General features: G+C 42.6%; 1 protein-coding gene and 1 pseudogene across 1 annotated transcript; both read right to left on the reverse strand.

The window, feature by feature from the left end:
* Positions 1–1,274: 1,274 nt before the first annotated feature.
* LOC125556564 (putative G-type lectin S-receptor-like serine/threonine-protein kinase At1g61610) lies at positions 1,275–6,381 on the reverse strand. The gene is made up of 7 exons (XM_048719271.1): positions 4,987–6,381; positions 4,736–4,831; positions 2,625–2,812; positions 2,313–2,520; positions 1,997–2,234; positions 1,755–1,905; positions 1,275–1,641 (listed from the first exon to the last, which is right to left on the reverse strand). Exons 1-7 carry the CDS (start codon positions 6,320–6,322, stop codon positions 1,339–1,341), a joined length of 2,520 nt encoding a protein of 839 aa, XP_048575228.1. The 5' UTR covers positions 6,323–6,381; the 3' UTR covers positions 1,275–1,338.
* A 425-nt stretch (positions 6,382–6,806) lies between these two features.
* LOC125507291 lies at positions 6,807–13,264 on the reverse strand (annotated as a pseudogene).
* Between the last annotated feature and the right edge of the window lie 3,093 nt (positions 13,265–16,357).

Raw genomic sequence — 16,357 nt, forward strand, 5'->3', positions numbered from 1 at the left:
CAGCATCCTGGTATGTTCTACGGAGTATCGTCGAAGAAGATAACTGAATAATGCAGGTTCTTGGAATGGAAGTCTACCACGTACGTGGAGTGTGTTGACATTTCGGCTGTCTACGTGGTAGTGGAGTTGGGAGGCTACCGTCACCGAGAGTCTGAGACTAGTGACTGAAATATTAAGATGTATGATTGGAGAACAGTCGCAGGGCAAATCCATGTCCGGTGGCCATCTGGACGCAGCGCTGTAGTTTGGGATCTCTATTCCTGCCAAGTACTGTAATTTACATCATAAATAGTTAGAAAAGAAATGTTTGCAGCGTATACGGATAATGGAGCTGCAAATGGACTGCATCATAAAAGTTTGAAATTAGATGACTTCTAGAAAGCATACGGTCAAGCTTTTATAGTTTTGACTACTGACAGATACAATGATAATTCAGATTGTTGTAGACCAAAGTAGTACTATTAGATTTTTCATGAAAATACTTTCACTACATAAAAAACAATCATGATTTCTAATAACACATGCATAAAATAGGATTAGAGATGCCAACCATCTCAAGTCGACCAGTCACTACCGCAATTTGCCCAAATCCCGATGGCACCTATGGAGGTGCCCCGACGGCCTAGGGCAAGCCGCCAGCATAGAAAAGCTGTTGGCATACCTCAACATATGCCGATGGAGGCTGTCGGCATTACTGGCGCTGTGCCTACAGTGTTCGTCGGCATTACTGGCGCCGAGTCCAAGTTGGTTTTTCTACTCTTCACCACAAGTGATAATTCCACTGTAGTCACTCTCGTAAGGCACGGCCCAATAGCACTAGCTTCTTTTCTTCATTATCTGTTTCTATTTCTTTTATCCCTTTTTTTATTTTTCTGTCTTCTTTTCCTTTTTATTCCATTTTCGTTTCCTTTCTTATTTCTCTTCTTATTATTTATAGTTATTCTTCATCTTAGACCCAGAGTTGCAATGATTGCGTGCTCTCCAGTCTTCTAATTAGGCAATGTGCTTGGCTTGACTCTTAACGCTTAATGTCACACGCACATTTTATCTGCATGATTCTATAATTAGGTAAATATATATTTTCATTCTGAGAACGGGAAAACAGCATCACCACTAAATCAATTCGTCCAGAACTTTTGCTCTCTATATGTCGGTTAAATATCATGACGACTAGTACTTCCCTTTGGCAAACTACGGCTGCTAATAACACTGAAAGAGAAGGATAAAAGAAATCATTAGTACATAATGACCCCAAACCAACTGATGCATGACCATTTTGTTTCTTCACCTGGCAATATAATAGTTTTCCAGTACATATAATATTAAATCAAAATTACTTCACCGCCCTTGTATCTCTGAAAGAGTAAAACTATTCACAGAGTTTTGAATATCGACCCTGATTTGCTCTATTTCCGCGCTTCGTCGTGCAAAGTAGGCAGGGATGTTGGGGGTTGGAAGTGTTGTGCTTCCATTCTCCAAGGCAAACACAACATTTGACATGAGTGGCCTGTCATCTGGGTTTTCTTGGACACACATGAGTCCCACATGGATGCAGAGCAAAACTTCATCTGGTGAATAGTTATCCAGCAGAGTCGAGTCTGCGAATTCCTCCGTCTTCCCTTCCTTCCACATATTCCATGCCTACAACAATAAAAATAACACATCGATTTTTATTTAGTTTGGTGAATCAAAAAATTCAATACTATCGATATAATTACAAATTTAAACTAGAGAGTAATCTTGTCTATACTCACATAAACTGTTAGACTAGGGAAACTCATCGTGTGACCATTAGAGTTTCTCCTTATACCGGTTACAACTTCTAGTAGTAACACGCCGAAGCTATAGACATCAGACTTCATAGAGATAATGCCTTCCAGTCCATACTCAGGGGCCATGTACCCACTGATTGAGCGTTTCAAGCAAAAGAGTTAGCAAATGGGAGATGAATTTGGTCACAAGGTAACATGAAATGACGTTATACAAAGTTACTCACTATGTTCCGACAACACGTTGGGTGTTTGCATTTTGTTGGTTATCACCAAAGAGCCTCGCCATACCAAAATCTGCTATCTTAGGTTTCAGATCTGCATCTAGCAAAACATTTCCAGCCTTGAGATCCCTGTGAATTATGGTTAACCTGGAATCTTCATGAAGATAGAGAAGACCCCTTGCAACCCCTTTGATTATACTAAACCGTGTTCGCCAGTTCAACAACAATTTTTTGGACTCATCTGTAGAAATAATAAATGTTAGATAGGATTGTTTTCATTTGTCTTATGAAATCATAGTTTTTCTAATCGTATATATACCGAAGAGGTTGGCATCTAAGCTTCCATTAGGAAGATATTCATATATTAGGATCTTTTCATCTCCCTCGCCACAACATCCAAGAAGGCGAACCAAGTTTCTATGTTGCAATTTGGCAATTAAAATTACTTCGTTCTTGAATTCGTGTGTTCCTTGATGAGAATCTTTGCTTAGCCTCTTGACTGCAACTTCTTGACCACCTAAAATTCCCTAGAAAAATATAATGGAAGTCATACAATAAACTTTGACATATGAACATATCAAATCTTCTAATATAGAACGAATAACAAGAAATTGTATATTGATCAAGTTACCTTATAAACTTTCCCGAAGCCTCCCTTTCCAATAATACATGTTTCAGAGAAATCATGAGTTGCAAGGGCAATTTCTTCTAATCTTACAAAAGGAATTTCTTGATCATGATATTCTTCCCCAAGTTCGTCAGAGGTACTCATACCATTCAATCTTATATTCTTGTGCTTTCTCCTTATTATTTTCTTTCCTGCTCCCACAATGTAATAGTCATTTCCCCTCCAACAGCATAATATTATAAACATAAGAAATAAATTTTACCATTTGAACCACTGATGTTCATTAGTCTTCCCCTTGTCAACCTCACAAAACAAGAGAAAATAAACCACAAGGCATGTCTACCACCATAGAGTGGCTGACCTGATAAAATGGATATCGCTCAAAGTCCGCTTATTGGAACAACGCTCTTAAGCCCATTCTTCCCCTACTACATATCCCACGAAAATCATACAAACAAACCCTCGAGTCCATTTTGCATAGTGTCCACACATTTCTGTTGTTTCCTAGACCCCTTCAACATCGAGTATTTTCTAGAACATTGATTGGATTGAGCATGGGAAGTAGCAACCACAAAAATCAATCCACACATAGAAACTCTAACATCTGGACTCTACTTTCTAGTAGATTGTCTATTATCATTACATCGCTCTCTTGGTGGCCAAACCTAAAACCACCTAAAGATTATTTGTTGTAATTATACTTATTCAAGAGGTTTAGAAGATTTTTGAAGCTGATCGTGGTATATTACGCTAGCTTTTTTTAAGGGCGGTATATTATGCTAGCCTGTACATGTCGAACTCCATGTTCAGGTTTTTTATAATCTAACTCGATGTTCAGGTACCACTGGTGGAGCTTCTGCAAGGCCTAGTGGGCCGTGGCCCGCCCAGGTCTGGAGCAAAATAAAAAGAGTAAAATGCACCATAGATCCCATAACTATCCGAGGTGTGTCACTTTAGTCCTATAACTATCAAAGTGGAAATTTGGGTCCCAAAACTATTTCGAGTCATTCACTGCAGGTCCTATGGTCGCCCAAACAGTGATTGTTGGCTGACGTGTCACTTGGACCAGTGCCACAACGATCCAGGGTGCGTGGTGGAAGATTTCCCACCATTGATGGTTGATACATTTTGCAATTTGGTTCATTAAACAGTTTGCTCTCTCCAGCCGCAGCCCTCCTCCCTGCAATCTCATCTCTCTTTCATCAGTTCTACCTTGTCTGAAACAAGCTCGACGACAGCAGGAATAAGCCGTCATGGAAAAATAGTGCAGCCACCGGGCACTGGCCATAGGACCTGCAGTGAATGACTCGACATAGTTTTGGGACCCAAATCTGCACTTTGAAAGTTATAGGATTAAAGTGACACACCTCAGATAGTTATAGGACCTATTATGCATTTTACTCGAATAAAAATTTATATGAAGACCAGCCCACGACGACGGATATACGAATACAGAAATACGACATGCATCCGGCATCATCCCTAAAAAAACGCATCCAGCATCAGCCTCGCATATCGCTTGCCCCTCGGGAAAAAAAGTCATGCAGCGGAGGTGCTCAAGTGCAGCCACCGGGCACCGGCCGCCGCGTCATAGTGCAGCCGCCGGCCTCACATCAGTGCCTCCCACGTCCACTCCAGACGGCCCATCGGCGACCGGCACACAACTTCCAGCCTGTCCAGGCAGCCACGCACTGGCGACGGCGGCGAGGCGGCTGCCCAGCTGGCCAAACTCTTTCTATGAAGTCATCTGAATCCTTGCAAGCTTCTCAGGTAAATCGATTTGAATCGTTACTAATTTTATTCCCCTAAATTCCACCTAGGTCGTCATTCATTAAATAATCCCCCAAATCCCCAATTGGCTAAATGTGCAAGGCATTGTTGTTTTGTTTCAAAAGCGTAAATGATCGGAAAGCTGATTTGTACTCCCTCCCTCCCATAATATAAGATCATTCTTCCAACTAACATAGCTTGAAAAACGATATTATTTTATGGGACGAAGGGTCGGAGGGAGTAGTATGTAACACCACGCGACTTGCCTGAATCAGGTTGTCAATTGGAAATTCTTTTAAGTTGGTCAAATGCATCTTTTTCGTAAGGATGTCAAGTGAACATACCTTTTAATTTTAACCATGCCAGGAAGATGAGTACGAGAACACTGCTGCCTAAAACTGGCAGTACAATTCTCACTGCATTGCCCTTTATCCTTTTACCTATGTATGTAATACATACCACAAGAGAAAGAAACATATAAACATAGATCTAGAAATATGTTGACAAAACCAGTAATAGAAAGAGGAAACCATTAGGAGAAACAGAGAAATGCCAAAACCAATAGGAAAAAGAGCGAGAAATTAGTATTTGGTACCAGCAGTTACGTCCATGCCTGCAAGCCGGAGATAGGGCGTCTCTCCACCGAGCTCCGTGCCTAACTTTCCAGTGTCAATCAACCCCCCTGCCCACATCAAGCACCTTGCCACGTCTCCCCGTGACCTGCTGCTGCTCATTTTGACGTATGCGTACCCCACACAGGAGCAGTTGCGGTTGCACTCAGCTGCGCACTCCTCGGACGTACTCCTACTACCGCAGATGCGCGCAAACCCATCTGGTGACTTCATCCCTGGCAAGGCCAAGAAGCCGTCACCGCACCCACCCAATGGCTGTTTCCGCCGGCACCCTGACAAGAACCTGCCGCTGGTCCACTCCTCCATTTTTGCCGGCTCAAAACCATCTAGGCACTTGCACGTTGGGACTGGTGCTGTTGTCTCGTCGCAATAGCCATATGGGCCACAGTAGTCGTAGCTGCTACATTCGGTGGACGGCCACTGCCCAAGGACCTCCCACGTCAACGACCTATTGCTCCAACTGTGGTGTTGATAATGGCCGGAGTGAGTTAGCACAAACCTGGTGCGTGGGGCACCGTCGGAGAGGCTGTAGGTCATGTAGATTTCCTTGTCGCTGTCGACGGCAGCAAGGTAGACGATGACTTCCGTGCTGGTGTTCACCTGCTGGTACCGCCGCTCGGTCTTCACAAGGTAGCCCGTCCACGGGGCGCTGCGGGCCACCGGTCGCGCCCCGTCCCAAAGGAAGAACTGGAGCAAAGTGTTTGTGTCACCACCGTAGGAGAAATGTCCTGGTGAGGGGTCGTCGGAGCCCTTCCAAGACACCAGGCGCTCTTCTTCGCCATGTATCCCATATCTAAACCGGATCTTCATCCCTGGAAGGAGCGTGTCTGTCAGGTGTTCGAAGCTCTGCCACAACATGGTGCCGTTTGGCGAGCGAATAACGAAGTTGCCGTTATTCAAGAGCACTGCCGTCGAGGTAGACGAGGCCGGGGTAGTGGCAACCTGGGTAGTCCAGACGACACGGCCGCCACCAACACCATCAGAGAGAATGAGATTGGAGGTGTTGGTGAGCGAGAGCATCGGTGAAGAGGAAGTGTTGTTAATGAGCTGGGTTTCTCGGTTGGCGACCCACACCACAGTGAGCTCGGGAATGTCGTTGTACCATATACCAAGGTACAACTTGGCTGGAGTAGAGTTGGAAGGGGCGAAGAACCCCAAAGCAAAGGCACCACCATCGGAGATGATGATGGCGTCCAACAAGAGCGGCTTGCCGAGGACAAGCCGGTCGTCGGATGCACTCAACGGCAGGAAGAGAAGGATCATGACCGCGGTGCAGCAGGTGAGAGCCGGCCAATCCATCGTGCTCTCAGGGGCCAAAATCCTGGTAGTAGGATCTAACTAGCTATGCTAAGTTTATAGCAAAAAGAGCTTTGACGGACGCAAGCATATGATTGAACAATGCAAAGTTTTTGGAATTCTGTTAGCAGTAGGTTGGCTTTGGAGTTGACATTTCAGCAGTCCATGTCCGAGTTGGGATGCCACAGTCACTACTGACTAGGCAGACTAGTGACTGAAACATTATGCTACACACGGACTAGTGAGTAAAACGATAAACTAGTCAGGCCTGTACACAAATGTACGAGCACGCTAGTCATACCTTACCAAGTTGATCACATGAATAGTTTTAAAAATATGAGCAGAAAAACTTAGCAGCATAGATTGATGGAGCTAGAATTGAAACGTACTCTTCATGGAGGCTAATTCGTCGGCCTAATTTAGTATGGAAATGTGGATATTGCATACCGCTAAAAGTCTAGTACTTACGTACACAGATGATGCACCCTAATTTTGTCCAGCCGTCCTGCTATTGTTTTACAGGTACACACAGAACGAATGTAAGAACGGCAAATAAGAACACCACAACCTAATCACCTGTGGCCAGGTCACCTCCATAGTGTTTGATACAAAATAACAAACGATTGTTACTTCATCGCCCCTCTATCTCAGAAAGAGTAAGACTGTTTGCGGAAGTCTGCATATTATTTCCCATTTGATCCATTTCAGCTCTTCGTCGTGCAAAGTAGGCGGGCCGGCTCGGAGCTGCAAGTGTGGTGCTTCCATTCTTTAGGACGAACACAATAGATGACATGAGGGGTCTATCATCTGGGTTCTCCTGGACACACAAGAGTGCTACCTGGACGCAAAGCAAAACTTCGTCTGGTGAAGTATCTATGATACATGAGTCTGGCAGTTCATCGGTCTTCTCTTCCTTCCACATATGACATGACTAAAACAACCAAAAACATCATGTCAGTATTCATTTAGAATTTGATCCGGTTTTAAAAATCAAACCGCAAAAGTCTTGTGTGTACTCACATAGACTATGAGGCTAGGGAAACCCATGGTTTGACTATTGGAGTTTCTCTTAATACCAGTTACAACCTCAAGTAGCAGCACACCAAAACTGTAGACGTCAGACTTGGTAGAGAATACGCCTTCCATTGCATACTCAGGAGCCATGTACCCACTATTTGATTAATTCAATTGTAAGAGTTATCTAGTGGGAATTGAAATTATGAAGATGTTAATATGAGTTATTTTCAATGTATACTCACTATGTTCCAACTACACGTTGGGTATTTGCATTTTGCTGGTTGTCACCAAAGATTCTAGCCATACCAAAATCCGCTATCTTGGGTTTCATATCTTCATCCAACAAAACATTTCCAGCTTTGAGGTCTCTATGAATTATGGTGAACCTTGAGTCTTCATGAAGATATAGAAGCCCCCTGGCAACCCCTTTGATTATACTAAACCGTCTTATCCAATCCAGTGATTGTTTTCTTGAGTCATGTAAAAGGAAACAGATGTAAGTAAAAAATGTTTTTGAATTATCTTGCGAAATCATGGTTTGTTATATTAGAATACGTACCAAAGAGGTTAGCATCTAAGCTCTTGTTAGGAAGATACTCATATATCAAGAGCTTTTCATCTCCCTTACTACAACATCCAAGAAGTCGAACCAAGTTTCTATATATGTTGCAATTTTGCAATTAGAATTACTTCATTCCTGAATTCTTTTGTTCCTTGTTGAGAATCTCTACTAAGCCTCTTGACTGCGACTTCTTGACCACTTAACAGTCCCTAGAGAAATATAGATTTGAGATCTACATACGAGAATATCACTTACAAAATCTGGAAGCAATAGCAGGAGCTGCATATTAAACAAGCTACCTTGTAAACTTTTCCAAAGCCTCCTTGTCCAATCATGCATCCTTCCGAAAAATTGTGGGTAGCGAGGACAATTTCTTCTAATTTCACGAATGGCAATGCTTGATCATGAGAAGTGATTTCGTTCCCAAATTCATCGAAGGTATTTATACCATCCAATCTTAGATTCTTGTGCTTTCTCCATCTTCTGTTCTTGCCTGCACCTACACAATGGTATAGTCATTTCCCCTCTATAAGATGCATACCATTGGCACAAGAAAAAAAGTTGTATTTGATCCCGGGAATTGTTGATTTCATTGTTGTTCCCTTCATGAACATGCATAACAAGAGGAAATAACCGACGAGGCAAGTGCCACCATGTCAAAATTGTGGGACGGACAATATGGCTATCACTTATTTTTTTTTCTCTTAATGATATCAGATCATATAGAGCTTTAACCAGACCAAATTGCCATGTGGTTATTCTGACGAATTTCAGTTTGGACTTTAAAGTTGTGTGTGAACACATGCACCGCACCAGTCAACTTGTGTAGGTTGTTTAGGTGACTTTCCCATTCTTGTGACAACCATCCTGCCATTTTTATAAAATATACGTACAACTCCCACTACAAGAACACATAAAAGAATGCCACCACTGAATGGCTTATATCTAATGTGAAATCATTTTCTTGGACAAAGCTCTTCTATGAATCATGAATTCTTTGTAACTACAAAATCTTATTAACAAAGACTACCATCAAATCCAAATACAAGAACATAAAACACATTCAAATATAAATATATAATGACTTTTAAACAACAAGTGATGAATCACTATTTCGTTGAGCCAAACATTATTTCGACAGTGTTCAGTGCAGTTATTAAAAAAATTCAAGAGTGTCTGGATACATCTGAAACTAAAGAATTATTGTTTCGTCGCTCCACTATCTCAGAAAGTGTAGAACTATTCCCGGAAGCTTGAATATCATTTCAGAATTGCTCCATTTCAACACTTCGTTGTGCAATGTATGCCGGGCGATTTGGGGCCGGAAGGGTTGTGCTTCCATTCTCTAGGTCAAACACAACATATGACTTCATTGGCCTATCATCTGGATTCTCTTGGAGACACAAGAGTGCTACTACCTCCGTCCTGGTTTATTGGTCCCCTTTACAATTTGTGCCAAATTTTGACCAAATATTTAACTAACAAAATGTTAATGCATGTTAACAAAAATTATATCGTTGGGTTCGTATTTGAACATAGTTTCCGCCGACATAATTTGTGGTTACATGTATGAACATTTTGTTAGTGAAATTTATGATCAAAGTTTGGCACAAAATACAATAGGGACCAGTAAACCAGGACGGAGGTAGTACATGGACACAAAGCGAAACTTCATCTAGTGAACAAGTATCTATTATAGATGAGTCTACCAATTTCTTTGTCTTCTATTCCTTCCACATATTGCATGACTGAAACAACAAAGAATCATATTGCTATTCATGTATTTGTCAAACTTTAAAATGATCCCCAAATTTGACCTACTTTAGTAAATGAAATATGAGGGAAGTCTTGTGCACTCACATAGATAGTAAGGCAATGGAAGCCCATGGTTTGACAACCAGAGCTTCTCCTTATACCTTTTACAACCTCCAGTAGTAAAAAACCGAAGCTGTAAATGTCAGACTTGGTAGAGAAGGCGCCTTCCATTGCATTCTCATGAGCCATGTAACCACTGTTTAATCATGTCAAATGTATGATTGACCAAAAGGGTACTAGATTTATTCAAAAACTAATACGAATTTTTCCAACTGATAGTCACTATTTTCCAATGACATGTGGGGTATTTTCACTTTGTTCGTTGTCTCCGAAGATTCTTACCATCCCAAAATCAACTATCTTGGTCTTCATCTCTCCATCTAGCAAAACATTTCCAGCTTTGAGATCTCTATGAATTATATCCAGTCTTCAATCTTGGTGGAGATAAAGAAGTCCCTTGGCAACCCCTTTGATTATATTAGGTTGTGTGGCCTAATCCAATAACAATTTTCTTGAATTATCTATAAAAATATGAGTAGATGCAAAAAAAGTCATCCAGCTGTTTAAGATAAGTATGTTGTTCTCTTAGAAGATGTACCAAAAAGGGTAGCATCGAAGCTCTTTTTAGGTAGATACTCATAAATCAACATCTTTTCATCTTCCTCCCCACAACATACAAGAAGTCGAACCAAGTTTCGGTGCTGCAATTTTGCAATTAATATAACTTCATTCTTGAATTCCTTTGTTCCTTGTTGATAATCCTTACTTAGCCTCTTGATAGCAACTTCTTGACCACCTAACGTCCCCTAGAGAATTAAATGTCATAATCTTCAGTTATGTTTTTCACACAAACCACTCAGTTCTTTTTTTTGATAACTGAATTGTCTGGAGAAAGTTAAAATTTTTCTTTGGAGAACCTTGCATGGAACGCTGCCATGCAATGTGGTTCTTGCTAACAGACATATTCCAGTCCAGCCGACGTGTCCTGCATGTAAGCAAGGAGCAGAAGATGTGTTTCATGCATGTGCCATAAGGCCAGAGAGGTTTGGCGGCAGTTGGGGCTCGAGGATGTTATACGCCATGCATGTGAGGTAGACTAAGAAGGGAAGGAGATTCTATCATACTTACTTAATATACCAACACAAGAACCGGCCGTGTTGGGAGTGAAAAACTTCCATGACTTGATGTCCATTTGCTGCTGGTACCTTTGGTGGGAGAGGAGAAAGCTTGTGCACAATGAGCAGGTGCAAGATGTGAAGAGAGTTGCGCAAGCGATGTGTTCTTTAGTAGCTAAACTATGCTATTGCATGTGATCCAAAGGCCTCATTGAAGAGGGGAGGTTGGTGCAAACCCCCTAGTGGACATGTCAAGTTAAATGTTGATGCGCCCTTTGATTGGGATTTGCTTCAGGGGGAGATGGGAGTAGTCATCCAAGATGATAGAGGACATATGGTTGTAGCCGAAACAAGCTTATTGATTCGTGTTATGATGTACTAACTGCTGAGGCAATGGCTTTGAAGTTTGGGTTGAATATTGCGCTGACAGCTGGGTGCAATAGACTGATCGTCAACTCGGATAATCTGGAACTCATGGAAATAATGAATAAGGATGGCCAATATGCTGGAAATGCAGCGACCATTGTTGATGATTGTTATCATCTAGCTTGTGAGTTTAGCTCTATTGTCTTTGAATTTTGCCCCAGAGAGTCGAATGTAGTTGCACATGAATTAGCTAGGATTGCTAGAAGTTCGCTTTGTAATGATTGGTTAGATAATGCTCATTTGAAGATGCGAGCCACTCAGTTCTAATTATTTTAGAATGAACAGTACATAATTATTAAATGAATTGCCTTGTAAACTTTCCCAAAGCCTCCCTGTCCTACCATACACGTTTCAGAGAAACTGTTTGTTGCTAGGGCAATTTCCTCAAATCTCATAAATGGAAATTCATCATTGTGGGGATGGTTTCCTTCCCCAAATTTGATAGACGTACTCATACAATATATTGTTGCATTTTTGAGTTTTCTCCATTTATTGCACGTGCCCGCACATATAATAGTTTCTTGGGCATTTTATACATAGAAAAAGGTTCTAGTGGTCTTGTTTTGTAATAGGTTCTAGCGTTCTTCCTTTGTAATAGGTATACCATGGCGCTCTTGTCAAGGTGAAAAATAGTAGTCATAACAATATATCGACACTTGACATATAAGAAAGATGTGTCTGCTTCTCCCTACCCCCCTGCTCCGACCTTCATGCACGCGCGCACACCAACACACACTGGAACATTGACCAGGCATCGTTCTTGATTTCAGGAGCCTATCGAAGCTAAATATGGCTTCTCTTGCATGTGGACTCCATTCTCATTAGATTGCTCGCCATGCATGCTGGTTAAACAAAGCTTAAACTCACCGAGTGGGTTGTCTCCCTGTTTTACTTCGGTTTCAATATTTTGTTGCCCAAGACTATATAGTACAGTAGTCAAGAAATTCCAAGTACAATATACTAGAGTAGTAAGAGAATAATATACAACATGTTGATATCACCGAATGTAGTACCTTTGAACTTCAACAATATCATGGAAATGCATATGAGAAGCAGAGTACAACTTCCAAAAACTGGTAGGAGAATCCTTAAAGTGTTTATCTTAGTCATTTTACCTGTGCAATAATAAATAGCACAATAAACGCAAACCCATGTAGTACTTCGGTCACAAATCAGTAGATGAAAGAGATTTTTTACCAGCTGCTTCATCCAAGCCAGCAAGCCGGAGATAGAGCGTCTCGGCATTCCTAATTTTCCAGCGTCAACAAACTCACCCGTCCACAGTGTACCTCGTCTTGTCTCCACACAATGGACCTCGTCTTGTCTCCACCAGACCTGCCGCTGCTTAGGTTGGTGTACGCGTCAGCGACGCAGGAGCAGTTGCGGCTGCACTCGGCAGTGCACTCCTCGAACATGCTCTTATCCCCACCGACAAGTATGAATTTATCAGGTGACTTCATCCCTGGGACGACCAAGAAGCCATCGCCGCACCCTCGTAGTGGCTCTTTCCACCTACACCCTTTCGAGAACATGCAGCTGTACCACTCCTGGCTAGTTGGCTCGAAGCCATCGAGGCACTTGCAACTCGGCTTGGGCACCACAGTCTTATTGTAGTAGCTATTCGGGCCGCAATAGCCGTAGAGGGTGCATTCGGAGGATTGCGAGTTCGAGAGAACTGCCCATGATGATGACCTGGCGCTACAGCTTTGGAGTTGGATCTCGCCAAAGTAGGTCAAGACGTACCTGGTGTGGGGCAAATAGCTCCCATGCGACGTCGTTGGTGTGAATTGTCTCTCATGCGACGTCGTTGGCTGTAATAGCTCTCATGCGACATCTGCGTTGGAAAAATAGCTCCCATGCGACACACCATTTACGCGGCTAGTTGGCTGTTAGTTAGGCTGAGGTTTGTTTAGGACACTGGGGGTTATGTGCTCTGACTGGTGGGGTCCACCTATGGCCACGTAGTCAAGAGTCAACCGTCCACGACTCGACCGGTGACTGTGTGACCATGCTCGACTCGCCCGTGCTGGACGGGCCCGTGCTGGACTGGGCGAGCGGCGTCGCCGTAAGCATCTTCTCCGGCAGCGGTTTCTTCTCCGCGGTGGTGGAGCACATTTCTCGGCAACGGCAGAGCTATTGCGAGGTGAGCCCGAAACCCTAGTCCCACTCCCCAGAATTTTGGGGGATCTGTGGCCTCATGCTGCCCTTTGTTTCTTGGCGATTTAGAATCGGGCTCCATTGGATCCGGGGGTTGTTTCTTCTCCACGGCCCGGTGGTGGAGCGCCTTTCTCTGCAGCGGCTATTGCGAGTGAGTATTTTCCAAACACTACTCCCATTCCACTGAATTTTGGATAAATCTGTGGCCTCATGCTGCCCCTGTTTCTTGGCGTTTTAGAATCTCGATTGGATAGGAGATGGAGCGAGGGCTGGATGAGATGGAGCGAGGAGACAGTGCTTCAAATCGGTAATGCCACCCTCTTTTCTTGGCGATTTAGAATCAAACTCGATTTGGTAGTGACTACCGCCGCTGCTTGCCATTGACAAAACAGGGGAGGTTTAGGTTCTGCTACCACATTCGCAATTATAGTGGAATTTTTTCCCTGTAAAGCCAAGCTCAGTGATGGCAGTGTCCAAGACATTGATAGAGATACCACCATGAGGTTGGATGTCGAATTTGCAGATGTTGATCCCCAGGAATTGGAGAGCATGAAGGAGAAGGCCGTGGTCAATTTGGTGGAGAGAATTGGGGAGAGTATTGTTTGGGGTCCAGAACAAGAGGTATCTCTGCAACGTTTCGATAACTATAATGGTGAATATGTGAGAATTGAAGATGGAGAATCCATGGTTGCTGAAATTGATCAGCAAGAAGGGTGGGCAAGCAAACAAGTAACATTTTATGCAGAGCTAATTGATCTGCAAACTCATTCCAGAGTTGGTTATGTGCCATCAAAGATGGCTGCACAGATGGAAGATGATGAGTGGGTTTCACAAAAGAAGATGTTGGCATTGTTGACTGAACCGACTGTAGTAGCTGAAGATACATGGATTGATGCAGATGGAGAGGAGGGAACCCATGGTGCTAGGAAGATTTTTGTTGACTGGAATGTAGTAGAGTTGAATTAAAACACAGATTTGGTCATTACACCAATATCTGACATTGATATGGCCGAAATGTTTGGCATTCAAGTTGATGACAAAGATAAGGAGAAGGATGACAGTTCTTTGCCTGCTGAAGGTAACACAGGACCTAGAAATGCAAATGAGGATGAAGAACAGCTGATGAGAGAGGCTGCAGATGATGTGGATGATGCAGATGATAATGAGATGGTTTGTTTGTATGACAAAGAGAACCCAGTTATTGAGGTGGGAAAGTTGTGCCCAAGCATGAAGGAGTTTAGGATGTCTTTCAGGACCTATGCAGTGAAAAAAGAGTTTGATGCCAAGACTATGTGGACTGATCGAAAGAAATTTTATGCTCGGTGCAAAGGTTATGATGGTGGTGGCAATCCTTGCAAATGGTACATGTCTGCCAGACTACAACCTGATGGAAGTACAGTAAGGGTAAATCAAATACCACACCAGCATACATGTATTACCACTTCACAGAGAGTTTCAAAGATGACATCACAATTTTGGGTTACAGAGAAGATTACTCCTATTTTAGCCAAGACTCCAAACACTACTGCAAAGAGGCTTAAAGTTGACTTGGAGAAGCTGTACCCCATCCAGCTGCAATATACCATAGTGTGGAAAGCAAAACAAAGGGCCATGAAATCATTGTATGGTGACTGGGCAAATACATTTAGGATGTTGTATAGTTTTAAAGCAGAGGTGGAGAAGAGGTCACCTGGGAGTGTGGTGGAGATAGATACAGAGGTAACAGAGGATGGTAAGGTTTTATTCAGCAAGTTTTTATGTGTTTGAAGCCTTGCATAGATGGATTCAAAGCAGGTTGTCGTCCATATTTGAGCATAGACTCATCTTTTTTGACTGGAAAGTGGAATGGTCAGTTGGCTGCATGCAATGCTCTAGATGGACACAACTAGATGTTCCCAATTGCAATAGGAATGTTTCAATCAGAGACAGAGGCATCATGGATATTGTTCATGATGCAACTGAAAAGATGCATAGGGCCAGTTTCTCCTTTGGCCATCCACACAGATGCATGTAAAGGGTTGGAAAATGCAGTAAAAAATGTTTCCCCCCATGCTGAGCAGAGGGAGTGCTTTAGACATATGTGGATGAATCTGATAAAAAAATTCAAAGGAGATGAATTTGGGCGCATGTGGCCAGCAGCAAGATCCTACACCAGACAGACACATTCCTATCACCTTGGTAAGATATTGGCATCATGTAGTGATAATGAATTTGCTTCATGGTTGAACACCCACCATTCTCTGTTGTGGTATAGATCAGGTTTTAATACTGCCATAAAATGTGATCATATCAATAACAACTTGGCAGAAAGTTTTAATAACAAAGTGAAGGATTTGAAAGACTTGCCTGTGCATGACATGGTGGACCAAATAAGGATCATGATCATGCGTTTGTGGGAGTTGAGAGGAAAAATTGCTAATATTTTGGAAGGGGACAAGCTTCCAGCAGTGGTACAACAGGTGGTCAACAGGAGTAGAAATCTTCCACATCTATCTGTTGAGAAATCTTCCTTGTGGGGTGCTGAAGTTAGAGATACAAAGAGTGGCAAGAGGCATGTGGTAAATACTGAGTTGCATGAGTGCACTTGCCAAGAGTGGCAACACACAGGAAAACCATGTGAGCATTCCATACCTTTTTTGGCATCTAAACCCAGGTTAAATATGCACCCATATTTGCATGAGTATTATTTAGTACAAAAATTCAAAACTGCATATGCAAGTCCAATTCCTGCACTGACTGACCAATCTCAGTGGCCTGAGGTGGAAATAGAATTTACCTTGTGTCCCCCTGTCACTAGAAGAAAGGCTGGGAGGCCTAAACAGAGCAGATTCAAAGCTTGGTTTGAGAAAGGTGGTTGTAGTAAGAAGGGGAAAAAGAAAAAGGAAAAGAATGATAAGCCCAAAAGGGCTCAAAAAGGTAACAAAAATAGGTGCAAGTTGTGTGAGG

The sequence above is a fragment of the Triticum urartu genome, chromosome 5, assembly GCF_003073215.2.
Source record: "Triticum urartu cultivar G1812 chromosome 5, Tu2.1, whole genome shotgun sequence".
NCBI lineage: Eukaryota > Viridiplantae > Streptophyta > Magnoliopsida > Poales > Poaceae > Triticum > Triticum urartu.